The 17984-nt window shown below is 45.8% G+C and overlaps 1 protein-coding gene across 1 annotated transcript; it reads right to left on the reverse strand.

The window, feature by feature from the left end:
* Positions 1 to 2780: 2780 nt before the first annotated feature.
* On the reverse strand, positions 2781 to 17869 carry CDCA8 (cell division cycle associated 8). The gene is made up of 11 exons (XM_027537784.1): positions 17758 to 17869; positions 17469 to 17581; positions 17201 to 17329; positions 15339 to 15379; positions 13241 to 13313; positions 10932 to 11014; positions 8267 to 8331; positions 7300 to 7395; positions 6120 to 6246; positions 5267 to 5353; positions 2781 to 4081 (listed from the first exon to the last, which is right to left on the reverse strand). The coding sequence occupies exons 2-11, from the start codon at positions 17563 to 17565 to the stop codon at positions 4037 to 4039; spliced, it is 843 nt and encodes a 280-aa protein (XP_027393585.1). The 5' UTR covers positions 17566 to 17581; positions 17758 to 17869; the 3' UTR covers positions 2781 to 4036.
* Positions 17870 to 17984: the final 115 nt, after the last annotated feature.

Here is a 17984-nt window from a genome sequence, read left to right on the forward strand (position 1 = left end):
GATGGCTGGATGACATCACTGACTCGATGGACGTGAGTCTGAGTGAACTCTGGGAGTTGGTGATGGACAGGGGGCCTGGTGTGCTGCGATTCACGGGGTCGCAAAGAGACACGACTGAGCGACTGATCTGATCTGAAGGGAACATTTCATGCAAATATGGGCTCGATAAAGGACAGAAATGGTAGGGACCTAACAGAAGCAGAAGATATTAAGAAGAGATGGCAAGAATACACAGAAGAACCATACAAAAAAGATCTTCACGACCCAGATAATCATGATGGTGTGATCACTGACCTAGAGCCAGACATCCTGGAATGTGAAGTCAAGTGGGCCTTAGAAAGCATCACTACAAACAAAGCTAGTGGAGGTGATGGAATTCCAGTTGAGCTATTTCAAATCCTGAAAGATGATGCTGTGAAAGTGCTGCACTCAATATGCCAGCAAATTTGGAAAACTCAGCAGCGGCCACAGGACTGGAAAAGGTCAGTTTTCATTCCAATCCCAAAGAAAGGCAATGCCAAAGAATGCTCAAACTACCACACAATTGCACTCATCTCACACGCTAGTAAAGTAATGCTCAAAATTCTCCAAGCCAGGCTTCAGCAATACGTGAACTGTGAACTTCCTAATGTTCAAGCTGGTTTTAGAAAAGGCAGAGGAACCAGAGATCAAATTGCCAACATCTGCTGGTTCATGGAAAAAGCAAGAGAGTTCCAGAAAAACACTATTTCTGCTTTATTGACTATGCCAAAGCTTTTGACTGTGTGGATCACAATAAACTGTGGAAAATTCTGAAAGAGATGGGAATCCCAGACCACCTGATCTGCCTCTTGAGAAACCTGTAGGCAGGTCAGGAAGCAACAGAAGTGGACATGGAACAACAGACTGGTTCCAAATAGGAAAAGGAGTACGTCAAGGCTGTATATTGTCACCCTGCTTATTTAACTCACATGCAGAGTACATCATGAGAAACACTGGACTGGAAGAAGCACAAGCTGGAATCAAGATTGCCGGGAGAAATATCAATCACCTCAGATATGCAGATGACACCACCCTTATGGCAGAAAGTGAAGAGGAACTCAAAAGCCTCTTGATGAAAGTGAAAGTGGAGAGTGAAAAAGTTGGCTTAAAGCTCAACATTCAGAAAACTAAGATCACGGCATCCGGTCCCATCACTTCATGGGAAATAGATGGGAAAACAGTGGAAACAGTGTCAGACTTTATTTTTTTGGGCTCCAAATCACTGCAGATGGTGATTGCAGCCATGAAATTAAAAGACGCTTACTCCTTGGAAGGAAAGTTATGACCAACCTAGAGAGCATATTCAAAAGCAGAGACATTACTTTGCCAACAAATGTTCGTCTAGTCAAGGATGTTTTTCCTGTGGTCTTGTATGGATGTGAGAGTTGGACTGTGAAGAAGGCTGAACGCCCAAGAATTGATGCTTTTGAACTGTGGTGTTGGAGAAGACTCTTGAGAGTCCCTTGGACTGCAAGGAGATCCAAGCAGTCCATTGTGAAGGAGATCAGCCCTGGGGTTTCTTTGGAAGGAATAATGCTCAAGCTGAAAGTCCAGTACTTTGGCCATCTCATGCGAAGAGTTGACTCATTGGAAAAGAATCTGATGCTGGGACGGATTGGGGGCAGGAGGAGAAGGGGACGACAGAGGATGAGATGGCTGGATGGCATCACTGACTTGATGGACGTGAGTCTGAGTGAACTCCGGGAGTTGGTGATGGACAGGGAGGCCTGGTGTGCTGCGATTCATGGGGTCGCAAAGAGTCAGACACGACTGAGTGACTGAACTGAGTGAACATTTTTGTGAAATCTCACAATTTTTAAATTGTTAGCAATTAATTTGGAAAAAAATCTAAACTGTGAAAGTATGTTTGCTGGAACTCTTTGATTTGGGGTCTGGCAGTAAGGCTGACTTTTCTTTGCAGCATCCCAGCACGGTGACAGTTCAGCCCTTGCTTTAAATCCTGGGAAGGGAAGCTCGTTCTCGTCTGCAGCCCTCACATGGGATGGACTGGTCCATCTTTGCCTATGACTGGTATTTACTCGGCACCTGTTACTACACATTCCCTGCAACTGGGTCCAGGCAGTGGTGCCAATGGAGTGAACTGGGGTGAGGTGGCCGTGAGTAAAGGCTGTTGGATCCTCAGTGTTTCCTTGATGTCAGGCTGTACTTAACCCTGCACCAGATGATGCAGGAAAGGGTAGAAGCCTCAGCTTTGGTGACTTGATCTCTTGAAATGAGTAACCGCTACTCTGAATGCTGTCATTGACTGAAGGGCCTTCCCCGGAAACTGTCACCACCACGGGCCTCCTAAACTGTGACCCGAGTCTGTCTGCTCTTCCACTGTGAGCCCCACCTCGATCATTTCAGTGAAAATGCCAGGAAGGCAGATCTGCCAGAGCCTGAAGCTTGGGAAGTGAGACGCCCCATCACTGAATCACTTGGGGCCCTGCTTTGTCCCTGGCTGAAGAGACTTGCTACACAGGTAAACTATAGATACCCTGGTTGTTGTACCCCCAAGATGTAAATTTCCAGCTCGTGGAAAGAAGGCGTTGGGAGAAAACTTCTTGGGCTAGATTACCATGCCCTGCTTGGGGAGAGGGCCCCCTCTTCAGGTATCAGAGAGATTCTGCCTGAAGTAAAGGCTTTCACGTCTGTGGGAAGTAGCTGTTTGTGGACCCTCTGCTCTAATAGCTTCAGTCCCCAAACTATCTTTAGTCCAGGTATAGCATTTTGGAGATGATAGGCAAGTAGAGTATCAGTTAAAAACAAATCCAAATCCACACTTTATTGAAAACCGGTATCTTTCGGTAGCTCCGATCAGAATAAATCAGCTTACAGATACCACGACTCAGGAAGACAATATGTACAAAAGTCTCAGGAAAGGGAGAAAAAACAACTTGAAAAGAACATATCTTGGACAGGACTGGATTACTAGGATGGTTGTGTAGCAAAATAGTACAAAGTACGACAAAGAACCACATACACAACACTGTGCTCCCGAGCTGGGGGCAGGAACTCTCGGCTCCCACGTTCCTGGACCACATCCCATGATTCTTCGGGGCAGAAGGGCTGGTTGGGCCGCAGGGGTCTCCGTGCCCACTGGACAACCCACACCAGGGCAGAGGCCAAACGCACGGAATGAGGCCCCCAGACCAGCTACACTTACTCCCCGTGAACCCCTTGTCTCTAAGAAGAGAGAAGCGCTTGGCAAAGTCTACAGAACTGGCAGAGACTAGAGAGCTTTGAGTTCAACTGCAGCCAGTCATGTAAAAAACCCCACACCAATCTAAACCCTACAATTCCCTTATCCAGATTCCCACTAACTGAACTAACTGGAGAGGTAGAGGAGCAAGATATGGAAACTGCCCTCAAACCAAGTTTTGGTCTTTGGTAAACAGGGATAATACACAATACTGGTCCACAAATCAGCTTGAGACAAAACTACTGGGCATGGCAGGCATAAGACCGCAGAGCCCCGGCAGTAGCCACCGCAGGAGGGAGGGGATGGGCACGGGGGGGAAGATGTGTCCTGCTGGGGTCACAGCTGTGGCTGGTCCTGGCCCCATCCGCACAGTCCCTTCCAGCTTCGGAGCCGCCCTCTTGTGGAGCTCCCTTCTTGGAGCTTACAGCTCCCAGCCTGGGAGCCCAGCTGCACAGGGCTCTCTGGTCAGAGTGATTGGCAGTCCTCCTGAGAACATGAGGTTCCTCTGAGTTGGGGCAGGGCAAAGAGGACACGGAGCTGCAGGAGGCAAAGGCGGCTGCTCTAAGAGCAGGAAGGAGAATTCAGTTCAGAGAAGGGCAAGAAGTTTGGACTGTATGGACGCAGAGGCAGTGTCTTTGTCACCTGGCTTGGGAGGTGCCCAAAGCAAAGCTTCCTGAGTTCTCCAAGAGGAACACCACACCCTGCTCTGGAACTTCACACTCAAACAAACAGTAAGCCAAAAGGAAGAGGTTTCTTCAGGGTCCCAGAAGTGCCCACTAAAGGCCCCTCTTGTCCCGTCTTGGAAGAGCAGCTTCATTTTTGAGTTCGTATGGTGCCGCAGATTTGAGCAAGACGGTTCTGAAAGGAGAAGGAGAGGTCGTTCAGTGGGTGGTGCTGGGCAAACATGCCCACCCATCCTTTAGTCTATTCAGGGAGCACTGACTCTGGGGCTGGGCCGGTCTGACTGAATCTCAGCTCTCCATCCTCTATTGGTACGTGAACAAACTAGCCTTTCTGGAAGGCAGCTACGCTCACCGCTAGACCAACGCACACTGAACTAAACTTTCTGCATCTCTGTTTCTCATCTGAAGGAAAGCAGCAAAATGCCATCTCAGATGAGACAGTGAAGGCATCGTTTGGGAACAGCAATGCTGGAGGTCCAGCGTGATGAAGGATGTCACCAGGTTCGGGTGGCTGGTACGTGCCCAGCACCAGCCCGTGTTCCGAATGACACGTTTGAGAAAGCAGCTCCGCCCTCATCCGCTTCCTGGACATGCCCTTCACAGACCCTACCCCACCCCCCACCCAGAAGGGGGGCCAACAGCAGCCACGTTTGTGCTACATGTTCCCGTCCACCACACTAATCCAGCTGACAGGACCAGGGTGGCCTGTCTGACCAAAGCTGAGAACGGAATTGCAGATTCTTCCCCTTGAGAATTTAACTGAGGACTAACACTGGACAGCCCATGCTGGGCAGTGGAGTAGGGAGTGCGACTACCCAGAACCGCATGCAGACCCAAGGTAGGGGGAGGAGAACCAACAGCCTCATGGAGAAGGTGATATTCTGCTTAGGGGGGAAGGACAGGTGCAGGAGAAATGAGTGCTTGGGCCCCAAAGACAGAGGAGATGAAGGAGCTGACGCAGCAGAGCAGAGCCCCGTCAGCCGCTGGCACTGTGGTCCCACTGCCCAGAGGGCCTGGCTGGCCAGCACGCTCTGATTCTGTGGGAGTCCTTGGAACAGGCTCCTCACCCTGTTCCTGAGGGCAACTGCTATGCCATAACATACAGAAACCAACTGCCCGAATGAAGCAGAGTTTTGATTTTCTTGTAGAACTTCTGTGGTAGGCACTCTGGGTTGGATCAAAACTCAACATCAGTTTAGGGACAGAACTGCTGCTAGGTAAGCAGGAGAACCTAGCATCAAAATTCCTTGGGGGAAACAGTTGTAAGTGTAAAGCACCAGCCCAGACCCAAAAGGCAATCCTAAGAATGGCTAAACCCAGAAGGCTCCACCCTGTGTGTGGAGAGGAGCGTGAGACTTACAGAGAGCTTCTTAATGTTTCCCAGGGCCTCTGGATCCAGTTGTGCGATATCGATCCTCTGCAAGTCACTGGCCAATAACCGCATGCTCTGTGGGGAGGGGAGAGGGTTAAAGTGGCTGGTCCCTCAGAGCAGGAACCACCCTGCCAGCAGCCCAGGGTGCCCTGGGGGGTCCCCTTGATGTCCTGCACTTGTAGGGGGTGGGTGGCAAGGCAAGCAGGAGGGGTGTTAGTCCCAAGGAGACAGTGATGTTGGCGTTTATCACTGGGTCAGTGGCTGGATCAGCTGAAGACAAGGGGTGCACGTTAGCTTAGAAATGCCCTGCAGACCTCATGTGAGGTAAACCACCCACTCCATCCCTGAGCGGAGGTCAGCAACTTGCTCTGCTCTGCCTGCTTCAGACTCCTCAAAGTTACACCAAGTGGAAGACCCTCGCGCTCCCCTTTCTAGACTAAGCATGCACCCTGACAGTGCCATCCTTTGCACACCCTCTAAAATCTCCCTTACTGCACACATCACATGCTATGTTATTGTTCATTGGGAGCCTAGCTTGACTATCGACTGCTACTCAAGGGCAGGAATGTCTTCCACATCTTGAACCTGCTATTAATACAAGATAGGTGGGCCTATGTTAGCTGATGAACAAATGGAACCCAGAGCTGGGCAAGAATCTTCCCAGTCTGGAGCTCTACCCTGGGAGAGGGAATGGTTCTGAGTACTACAGAAGTGTGGAGATGACAAGCCAGGCAACCAAAGGACTTTGGGTTCGGGGAGAGAAGTGGGTGATGGACAAGAGAAAGAAATGGTGAGTAAGCAGCACACCGTGGCCTGACCCACCCTTCCCTGGAACACTTACCTCTCCGCCTCCCACCGGCACAGTGAGGAATATCTCTTTGCTGTCGGCAAGAGGGCTGCCATTCACAGAGACATTGTAAATCCGCTCTCTGGCTGCTGGAGTACGCAGGCCCGGGGTCTTGAAGATCCTATAAAGTGGGAAAATCTCGGTAAAGATGGCTTGGCAGATTGAATGACACCAGGCGCTATGAGCCCTTCCAAACCCAATCTGGCCTCAAGCTGCAGTTTTCAAATCACACATTTCTAAGAAGGCATGTTCTAAATTTAGGGTTAAAAAGCAGTAATGACTCAACACAGCTGGAGAAAGGAGGCTGTAATTATCAAACATACATCTAGCAAAAGTAAATTCTTATCCATGTAAATTTTAGGTTCAAAGCTCCATGTGGAGAACAGTCACCCACCCATCCATCCATCCACAAAGCCAGAAACAAACAGTGGCTAATATATTTCCAAGAGTAGCTATGTGCTTCCATCAGGAGAAATTTTCCAGGGTCAAAGGAGGATGACTTTCTTGAGATCTTTAAAGTGCTTCCATCTCTTTTTCCCTAAATGTCCTTTGCTATACACTCATGAAAAAACAAAAAAGTTAAGGAGGAGTGAGAATTAGAAGGTAGGTCTTCCTCACTCTCCCACTCCAGAGATAAGCACGCTCAGTTCCTTATGCGTCCCTCCAGAAACTATCAAATGGGATCACCTAGGACATGCTGCTCTGCCACCTCTTTGGAGAGGCTCCTGACCATGAATCAGCACATGCAGAGCCATTTATTTTTTAATGGCTACACAGCATCTCCTATCTAGTTGACCAGCACTGTAGAAGGGATTAATTTATGCTGTAAGAACATCCTTATTTATATTGGTCTCCCAAAAGATGGTGTTAATTTTCACTCCTATCAAGGGTATGGGAAGAGTACCTACTAACTTAAACTTAATCAGAATCAGAAAAGACCAAAATAGTCACTAGAGGCCTCCAAGTCATCAGGGACAGACTGGTCTCCTCCCTCTCATAAGATAAACGATCATTTTGCCACTGAAAACAGGCGAACCTGCTCTCAGGGGAGAGGCAAACATTAGGAAACACTCCTGAGTGAGGCTTTCCAGTATTTTCTTAAATACCCTTCTTTTCTGACAAATGTCAAGTATTGGGCTCCCATCAAAATCCAACCGCTGCTGCCAGTACTCACCTTGAGTCAAACCTGGGTGTCAGGCCTGGAGTTGGTTTCACCAGAGACAACTCCAGTCGGCCCACAGCTGGGGTAACGGTGGCGTAATGGCTTGACCTACGGGAGAGACACGGCCGTTAGGTGCACCAACTCTCAGGTCCAATGACTGCAGCCGAAGAGGCAGGTAACACTGAGCGTGTCAGAGCCTGTCCTGGGCGCCTTCCACACATTAGTTCGTGCAGCCTCTTCACCACCCTGTGAGACCCACCATTATCCTCATTTCCACATGCAGAAACTTGGGGATATTAGGGCAGAGCCAGAACCCTGAACCCAGGCAGTCTGCCTCCAGAATCTGACTTCTCAATCAAGCTAAGGGAACGAGAGGAAGGAGACAGCCCCTCTGCACCCTGTAGGCCCCCTAGTTGGAGCTCCTGTCCTCTTGCCAGACAGCTCCCACTGCCCAGGGAGAAGAGAGAGGAGCTCACTCTTCACAGACCCGCTCCAGTGACTCCTTTCCTGAGCTCGTTAACAGGCAGCCCCCTCCCCCACCATCCCAGCATAAGAAATTCAAGTCCATGGTGAGTCATTGCTTAGCAGGACCAGGAGGAATTTTTCAAGAAACTAACCACAGGTAGGTGATAGCCACTTTGTGACTAACCATGTGGGTAGCTCTACACACGGACTGTCTGGCAACTGAACAAAATATGCAGTGCTTACTGTATGTTTTTGTGTCTTATTAATCTCCCTGTTTGCATTTTAAAAAAAAGGGTGGTGGTGGGGAGACAGAGAACATGGGCAGAAGAACCAGAGAAGGTGTTGGGTCGGACAGTTTCTAGAGGCCCCCCAAGCTCAGATACTGGTGGATTCGATGATGTGAAGCTCTACTTGAAAACAAGTCACAAAAGCCCCTTTACCGCCCATTCCTGCCATGATGAATGTGGCTCTCCAATAAAACCAAAAGCACATCTGAATTTGGGAAACCTGTTACCTTTTATTTTTGCCTTTCCCTTGTATGGACTGGGTTCTCTTCTTGGATGGAGGACACCTTTTAGCCTGAAGTCACAAACAAATGAAACTGAGGTTAAAAAAAAGCCCCACAAGGGGGAAAGGTTAGGGAGAAGGATACCAGCTCTGGAAAAGAACTGAGTATCTGAACATCAGAAGGTATAACTTACAGAACTCACACTGACTTAAATAATTCAGAGCAGAACTGGTCAACTAAGAATTATACTGCCTGAGTCTTCCAATTAGAGGACTTTGACCAAGATTAAAGGTAAGTGCCTTTTGAACTGAGTGCAGCTTGGTTGGTTGCCCTACCCTGCTCCCACCCCCTCATACAGCATTGCTGTGACAGTCACTAAGGGCACCCAGGTGCCCAGCACAAGGAACCCTCAGCAGCCCTCACCCTTGCCGAATCCCTGGAGGTACCTGACAAGAGTCACTTTTTACCTTCTGATGATCCTCCTCTCTTGTTCCAAAGATCGACCTACCACCCTTGCTTTCCTGGCTGGCCTTCTTCTCTGCAGGCTGCCTCACGAGCTCCTCTTTCTACCTTCCCTCCAGGGTCCACCCTCAGCCTCCCCTCCACATTCTCCCCGTACAACCTCACTGACCCCCCTGCTGGGACAACCACCTAAAGATCTGAGAATCGGTGTCTCTCAGTCTCTTACTTCTGCCTGAGCTCCAGGCTGAGATTTCTGTCAGGGCTAGACATGCTGGAGAAGTGTTACACACTCAGCAGGTCCAACAACTGGCATACTAACTGCTGCCCTTTGCCCTGGCCCAGCACCCCTCCTCCTCCCATGCCCCCCACCAGGGGGCGGTTCCCTAAGCCAGGAACCACCTGGTCGTCTCAGGTCGCTCCTTCCCTCCACCAATCTTGCCCACTCTGCTTTGTAAACCTTATCCCTTCTCTTTTCACAGGGTCAGGGCCTCAGTTCAAGAATTACAGCAGCCCCTGCATAGAAATCAATAAAGCTAGAACACACCCTCACACTGTGCAAAAAAATAAATGCAAAACGGCTTAAAGACAAACATGACATGCCACCTTAAAACTCTTAGAAGAGAGCATAGGCGAAACAGTCTCTGACATAAATTGTACCAATGTGTTCTTAGGTCAGTCTCCCAAGACAACAGAAAGAAAAATAAACAGATGGGACTGAATTTTGGGACTTACAAATTTTGCACAGCAAAGGAAACATTAAAAAAAAAAAACACAAACCTACAGAATGGAAGAAAATATTTGTAAATGATGCCACAGACAAGGGCTTAATCTCCAAAATATACAAACAGCTCATACAACTCAACCACAAAAAACTAAACAACCCAATCGAAAAATGGGCAGAAGACCTTAAGACTTTAACAGACATTTCTCCAAAGATGGCCAGTAGGCGTATGAAAAGATGCTCATCATCACTAATAATTAGAGAAATACAAACCAAAACTACGAGGTACCTCCTCATACTAGTCAGAATGACACCGCTAAAAAGTCTACAGATGATAAATGCTGGACAGTGTGGAGAAAAGGGAACCCTTCTACACTGCTGGTGGGAATGTAAGTTGGTGCAGCCATTATGGAAAACAGCGTGAGGCTCCTCAGAAAACTAAAAGCACAATGACATTCTGATCCAGCAACCCCACTCCTGGGCACATACCTGGACAAAACTATAATTCAAACAGATGCTGCACCCCCGTGTTCACGGCAGCACTATTCACCACAGCCAGTGCGTGGAGCCACCTAAGTGACCATCGGCAGATGAATGGAGGAAGATGTGGTACATACACAATGGAATACTACTTGGCCACAAAAAAGAACACCACAATGCCATTTGTGGCAACATGGATGCAACAAGAGACCATCATACTAAGTGAATAAGTCAGAGAAAGACCACATATATATCACATGTGGTATCTAAAATATGGCACAAATTAACATATCTGCAAAACAGAAACAGACTCAGACACAGAGAACTGAACTGTGGTTGCCAGGGGGGCAGCAGGTGGAGGAGAGGAGGACTGGGAGTTTGGGATTAGCATACATAAACTATTAGATGTGAGGTGGATAAACAAGGTCATACGTACAGCACAGGGAACTATATTCAATACGCTGTGACAAAGCATAATGGAAAAGAATATTTAAAGAGAATGCCTATAGGATATAACTGAGTCACTCTGCTGTACAGCAGAGATTTACACAACATTGTAAATCAGCTATACTTCAATTAAACAAAATAATAAAGCTTCCCAACTGGTTCCCTTGTCTCTAATTTTCTCTCTCTCGTTTATCCTGAATGCTGTTCTGAAATACCTATCCATCACGTCACTTACCATGACCTATCTCATGAAATCACAACCTCTAAGCTTGGCTCACGAGACCACTGCTTTCCCCAGATTACCCTCACAGCTTATGTCCTTGCCACCACACCAAACCGCTTCCTGTTCCTCAAAGGGCACTTTCATACCTCTTCCTGGAATTCCCTTCCTTTTCTTCTCCAGCTAGTGAAATTTCACTCATTTTAAAAGCTGTGTCCTAAGAGGAATGGTAAAACTTCCAGGGGCAGTGGGGTAAGGTAGTGATAAAGGAGGTATACTATATTTTAAGTATTCCCTTGCCTGCTGAGAGGCTCCCGCCCCAAATGTGGGTGCCTACTTACTCTTGCAGTTTGAGGATTCTTACTGTTATTTTCTTCCTCTTCTTCTTCCACTATCATCTCATCCACTTGCATTACCTTCCGTGCTGTAAGAGTTTTAACAGAGTGATATTTCTCATGTGAATAAACTTTTATGCATTCACATTTCTTATAGGAAATAAAACTTGAGCAATCTTAGGTTGTAATCAAGAAAGAGATCCAAAAGAAAGATGATTAAAAAAAAAAAAGGATTTAGCCACACACACACACACATAAGGTCTCAGAGTGGTTAAAAAACCCTTTATGGTGCTTTGTATGAGCAGCCCAGCATTCTGATTAAGAATGCAGACCCCAGAGCCAGACAGCCTTGAGCCTGAGGCCTGATCCTGCCTCTGACTATGCCACATGGTTTTCACCGCAACTCTCAATTTCTTCTTCTATAAAACGGAGGAGACACTTCATGGGGACATGACGAGACATGGAATGCATGCTCCACAAAAATGGCGTCTTTGTTACTCATCCCAAAGTCTAGAATTGTGCCTACAAGTGCTTATTAAATATTTGTGGGATGAATGAATGTAAAGTCCCTTGAATGATACTGAACACATTATAAGTATTAATGTTCAGTCGCTAAGTTGTGTCCAACTCTTTTCAACCCCATGGACTGCTGTATGCCAGGCTTCCCGGTCCTTCACTATCTTTCAAGATTGCTCAAATTCACGTCCATTGAGTCAGTGTTGCTATCTAACCATCTCATCCTCTGTAGCCCTCTTCTTCAATCTTTCCCAGCATCAGGGTCTTTTCTAATGAGTTAGCTCTTCGCATCAGGTGGCCAAAATATTGGAACTTCAGCTTCAGCTCAGGCCTTCCAGTAGATATTCAGGGTTGATTTCCTTTAGGATTGACTGGTTTGATCTCCTTGCTGTCCGCAGAATTCTAGAGTCCTCTCTAACAACACAATTCTGAAGCATCAATTCTTCCGTGTTCAGCTTTCTTTATGATCCAGCTCTCACATCTGTACATGACTACTTGGCAAAGTGATATCTTTACTTTTTAACATACTGTCTAGATTAGTCATAGCTTTCGTTCCAAGGAGCAAGTGTCTTTTAATTTCATGGCGGCAGTCAGCATCCACAGTGACTCTGGAGACCAAGAAAATAAAATCTGTCACTGTTTCTACTTTTTCCCCTTCTAATTACCATGAAGTAATGGGACTGGATGCCATGATCTTAGTTTTTTAAATGTTATTACTATTTATTATAATAAAATACTATTTATAAATAATAAGTTATTACAATTATCATTTTAAAAGGGAAAGGAATGAGGGATGTTTAAGATGGATGATTCAAGAGGAAGTAATACCAGTTTTTAATATTTAAGGGGTTGTCATATGGAAGACAGCTCTGCGGGACCTCAAAGAACAGAAGCAGTATCAATATGTAGATACCACAAGGAAACTTTGGTTCAAAATTAGAAAAAATGTTCTAACCATTCCAGCTGTCTATCATTGAAAGGGAGTGTCTCATTGCTAAATACATTCAACCACAGGCTAGAAAATCCTAAGCAGGGATTCCATAGAGAAATTTAACTGAGGGGAAAGAGTTCAATGAATTTTAAGCTTTTTTTCCTGATACAAATAAGAATACAAATATATTTATCTTAAAAAAAAAAAAAAAGGTAAGCTGGAATAAACATTGAGTGGTATTTTAGGCCTGGCCCAGTAGAGAAGGTGCTGCCTGATGGGCAGCCTTAAGCCCAGAGCTTAAGGTCAGTGACAGCATGTCCCTTGGAGAGCCCATCCTGGCCTGAATCTGTGCTCACTAATTACAGTCAGCGTCCCCAAACTTTCCCTCTAAGATAGTGTTTCCCCGAGTGTGGGGCGTGTATGGGAGAGAATTTTTCATGGATGGGGCAGTGAACTGAGTAGCATGGAATGACAGGCTGAGAAAGTTGGTCCTTTCACAGTTCTCTTTCAACCCTTCTGCTCACACCAGGGAGTCTTGGCTGGCACTGCCACGTCTTGTCACACCTCTCCAAACCTTGCTCGCCTCTCTCTCAGGGAAGGAAGTAGGCAACAATGTTTGGTTTCCAGCACAGCTTTTGTTTTTCTTCTTTCATTTTAGCTCACAAATTGGTCTGAAGAGTTCAGTTAGTTATCAGTCTTCATATAATTAACTGAATGCAGAGGACAAAATCAAATTTTTGGATTTTCGAGACTGAGGACCAGGCATTAGAGGGAAGAGACTCCTCCAAGGAGGCCTCCCCGAGCAGCCAGCCAACTACACTGGGCCTTCGCTCTCTCACTTCAACAAGGGGTTTTGAAAAGTACTCACTTTTGGCAAGTTTCAGGGGTGTCCGAGTAGCTTCTGCTGTTAATTTGTTTATTTCTGTGATATCCAAGTCCGCCTGTGCCAAACACAGTCCGAAAACACCAGGTATATTCCATCAAATGTGAGGAACAATATTTTAAGATTAAAAACAACTTAAAAAACCATATTCTTTGATACATACAAAACATTATGTTACTTATAACACAAAATACTGAACTCCCATAAATCCACCATACAACCAAAGACCCAAAACACTGCCAGTTACTTGCTTCCGGCTATGTACTTTTCCCTGTACTATTTCTTTGCCTCTCCTCAGAAGGCGACTAGTGTCCTGATTCTGTCATTCCTTAGAGATAACCACTATCATTCCATTTGCCTGAAAGAAAGTGTGGGTGTATGTATATTTCTCCACAAATGTCTACGTGCTTAAACAATATTTTGTTGGTTCTGCTTTTGACCACTGTTTGTGATTGAAATTAGTTTTCACTGCTATGTAATACCTGTCATAATGGATTGGTCCAGTCTCCTGTCAATAGTATTTTGCTATTACAAACACTACTGCTTTGAACTCTTATAGCTGTGTCTGATGCACGCATGTCCAGGTTTACTCTTGGCTGTATACTTAGGGATAGGGCATCAGAGAGTTGCAGGGTACACAGGTGTTCAGGCTTAATATTATGCAAAATTGTTTTCCAAAGTGATTGTACTTGTTTACATGCAAGGAGCAAACAGTACAAGTTTCGAATGACCCATATTCTCTACAACACTTGATGCTATGTCAGTCTTCTCATCCCACCCCCAGCTTTATTGAGGTATAATTGACAAATATGATTCTAACACATTTAAAGTGTTACGAGGGTGAGATGTATGGAGAGAGTAACATGGGAACTTACATTACCATATGTAAAACAGATAGCAAATGGGAATTAGTTGTATGTCTCAGGGAACTCAAACAGGGGCTCTGTACCAAACTAAGGGTGTGGGATGGGGAGGAAAATGGGAGGGAGGTTCAAGAGGAAGGGGATATATGTATGCCTATGGCTGATTCATGTTAAGGTTTGACAGAAAACAACAAAATTCTGAAAGCAATTATCCTTCAATTAAATAAATTTTAAAAATGCCTATATATATAAAAGAAGTGTTACACATACACATTGTGAAATGATTATCACAATCAAGTTAATTAATGCACCTATCACACAGTTACCTTAAAAGAATTTTTTTTTTAAGTCTAGAGGGCCAAATGTTTTTCTGCTATGCTCCTGTACCCTTCAAAAAGGCTTCCAGTCACCATTCTAATTAAGTTTATTCCCAATGGTAACTATCTATATGTATGGGAATAGCCAAAAGCAGGCATGCTTCACAAGCCTTTTCTTGTAGGGCACACTAAGTATCAGAATAGCCATTACAAACAAGGAACGACACAGTTTCATCTCTGGATTGGTAGAGACTACATGGAGTACTCAGACAAGGATTCTGAGGCTGTTGGGGCTTAGCAAGAAGCTGTGCCGTGCTAGAGAGATGAGGGGTGTCTGAAATGGAGGATGATTCAGTAGTCATAGTGGCTACTGAACAAATGACTCATGGCTAATGTGTCTGAGGAACTGAATATTTTATGAATTTTAATTAAAGTTACATGTGGCTGGTGGCTATTGTAACAGGCAGTACTGATCTAAACTCTATTCTGCCTCCCCATCATACTGCCTTCAGTCCTAGTAATCATGGCAGGGGGAAGAAGGTGAGAGGGGGTGGGGAATCCTGAGAGTCCCAAGCAAGAGCACAGCTTCTAGAGTATGATGTGAAAAGGCAACAGTCTCTTTGTCCCCTAGCAGGCCAGGGGTTTAAAGGAACTTGGCTTTCTACTTCACCTGCAAAGATCAGGGCAAAGAGCTGCAAGGAACCTGCCCAAAATAGCACTATTTCTCTATAAACCTTGGAACTACTTGGCCTTCATGTACTCAGCATTCAACAACTATAATCTTTTAGTTGACATCAGTAATGTCCCCTCTGGAACTTGGTCCACAGTCAGCACCCACCATTGAATTTTGTGGACGGACTAAACTTAAAACTAACCAAGAGTTCAAAAATAGAAGTCACTTACTGTTGCTGCTTCTTCCAGGGCCCGCTTGTTTCCTCCAAGGGCTTTAAAAAGAACAATTTGCTTGGTTACTAGATTTTAATAATTAACAAACTATCTTCCCTAATATGACCACTTATCTTACACTGGACCAGATTAAGTCCTTGGTCCAACATTCAGGAGCCTCTACAACCTAGTCTAATCTTTCCCCAAGCTTGACTGTTCCCTTCATGACTTAGTACAAGTTCCACTACACCAAAGTGACTGTTATTTCCCAAATGTGCCACTGTCTCTCAGGACTGAGTGTTCTGATAGTTATTTCTCCCGCCTGAAATAATCCCCTGCACTCTACAAATTTGGAATTCATCTTTCAAAACCCAGCTCAAACCCAAAACTCTGCTTATTTTTCTCTCACAGCAGATTGCTGCAATGTGTTGAGTTAGTTGCTCACGATCATCATATCCAACAACTACTCAAAGCTGTAGAAGTGCCCAGCCCTGCCTTGAACTGAACTCGAGGACAAAAATAATATCCACAGCTTCTGGTAAAAAATATGTCATCAGTATGTATGATGTAAATGTGTACTGAATGAAGAGATCTTCGCAAGATTTAGATGTAGAATAAAAACTTAGGTTAGAGTCCTCCTGCTGGAAGTGCTGGTAGTATCCTGTATAACAGTTAAGAACTCAGACCTTGGAACCAGAATGCCTACATTCAAATATGTCACTAATTGGCTTATGAGACTTTGAGCAAACAATCTCTGTGCTTTAATCTTGTCATCTACAAAACAGGAATAAAACCAACAACTAATATGTTTGTTTTGAGGATGAAATCAGTTAATATATGGAAAACACTTGGTTTTTCAGTTAACATTGGAAAACACAATGCCTGTCTGGCATAGAAAGCACTATATAAATGTGCTTACTGACCACTACTTTATTCTCTTTTGTAGTACTTATAATTTTAAATATATAATCATGTCCAAATTTTTAGAACAAGTCTTCTCTACTAACTTGTAAGTTCCTGGAGGCAAGGATAATGTCTGTTTTATTTCCCAATGCATCTTCAGCACCCAATATTGTGACTAACACATGCTCAATGAATATTTATAGAAATGCAAAAATAGATTAATAAATAAAAGAGAAAGTCCAAAAGGATCACTAAATGACATCTATGTGAGCAGAACATGCATTTCTATCCAGGTAGCAGGCTACCTAGTGGGTAATTAATCATAAGAAAATAGTAAAAGGGTAACCCAGCAAAAGGACAGCCTCTTGCATTTCTCTGGACGTTTAACCAGAGGGTAGGGTAGGGAACAGGGTGGGGTTTTCCTCTGGCCAGGAAAACTCTTCGAGTCCTTGCACTTTGCAATTTGTTTGCCAGTGTATAAACTGGTGATTTCCATAAGCTGCAGAAAGAGCTGGTTGGAGTTATCCTTCCACCTGTGCTCTAGTAACAAATTATTCATTCATTCACTTTTAAATGGTTAGATAAAATACCACCCCCCTCAAAAAAAGAGTATTTCATGACACATGAAATCTGTCAAATTCACATTTCAGTGTTTCCATAAATAGATTTCTGTTGGAAAACAGCTATGCCCATTCATTACAGCTGTTTTGGAACTATAACAGCAAAGTTGAGTAGTTTGGACAGAGAACCTTCTGGCCTACAAAGCCTAAAATAGTTACTATCTCTTCCTTTAGAGAAAACATTTGCCTGCCTGCAGAGAAAGATGAGGGAAAGTGCTAAGCAGGGAGGTGAGACAGGGATTGGGGAGGAGTAGGACTGCAATTTCCTTCTAAGACCTCACTGAGAAGATAAAAGCTGCCATGGTAACCACAGAAGGGCTCCAGGCCGAGGCCTGGGGAAAGATCAGGAGCTCTTACCGAAGTATTCGAGCCAGTTCATCTCGCGCAGAGCCTTGGGGAGTCGCAGGATCTCAATGTTGTACAGGTTATCCAACTCTTTGAGGAGGTTCTGCCTGTCTGACTGAATTTGCTTGGATCGCATTTGCACTGCGAGAGGGCAGAGAGGACACGGCACGGGTCACCCCGCGGGGAAAAGGTTTCCGGAATCCCTGGTGCCCGAGTCCCAGTCCTCCAGCACCCCGCGATTGCCCCAGGTGACCGCGACCACCCGGGCTCCGCCCCTTACCTTCACGGTCGAAGTCCTTAAGAAAGGAGGCGAGCTTTCGGTTCCGCAGCGCGTTGGTCTTGGCCACCCGACTGCCGCCCTTCCTAGACGGAGCCATGGCGCTTCGATGGAGGCTGCGGGGAGCGAGGGGCGGAGGCACAAGGCGTCAGCAGCGGAGATGGTGAAGGAGAGGGGGCCGCAAGCGGGCGGGGGAAGGTGGAGGCAGGGGATGGTGGAAGCCCCCCAGGGGGTTTGAATGGGGACCCCTGCCCTTCCGGGCCCGGGCATAAAGGATTCGCGAGGCACCCACCTGCAGGTTCTGAAACCCGGGCTGAGGAAAAAACCTGGTTGCTTCAGCTGAGAAGGAGCGGCTCCGAGACTAACGCGACGTGAGACCGCCGCCACCAAATTCAAACTGCCAAAGGCTGGCCAATAAATAGCCGCCGTCTTAGGAGAGTCTCACAACAGCCAATCACAGAGAAGCTTCGCAATCGGGCAGCCAGTCCACATGTAAACTACAGCACCCAGAAGGCATTG

The sequence above is a fragment of the Bos indicus x Bos taurus genome, chromosome 3 (assembly GCF_003369695.1).
Source record: "Bos indicus x Bos taurus breed Angus x Brahman F1 hybrid chromosome 3, Bos_hybrid_MaternalHap_v2.0, whole genome shotgun sequence".
Classification (NCBI taxonomy): Eukaryota; Metazoa; Chordata; class Mammalia; order Artiodactyla; family Bovidae; genus Bos; species Bos indicus x Bos taurus.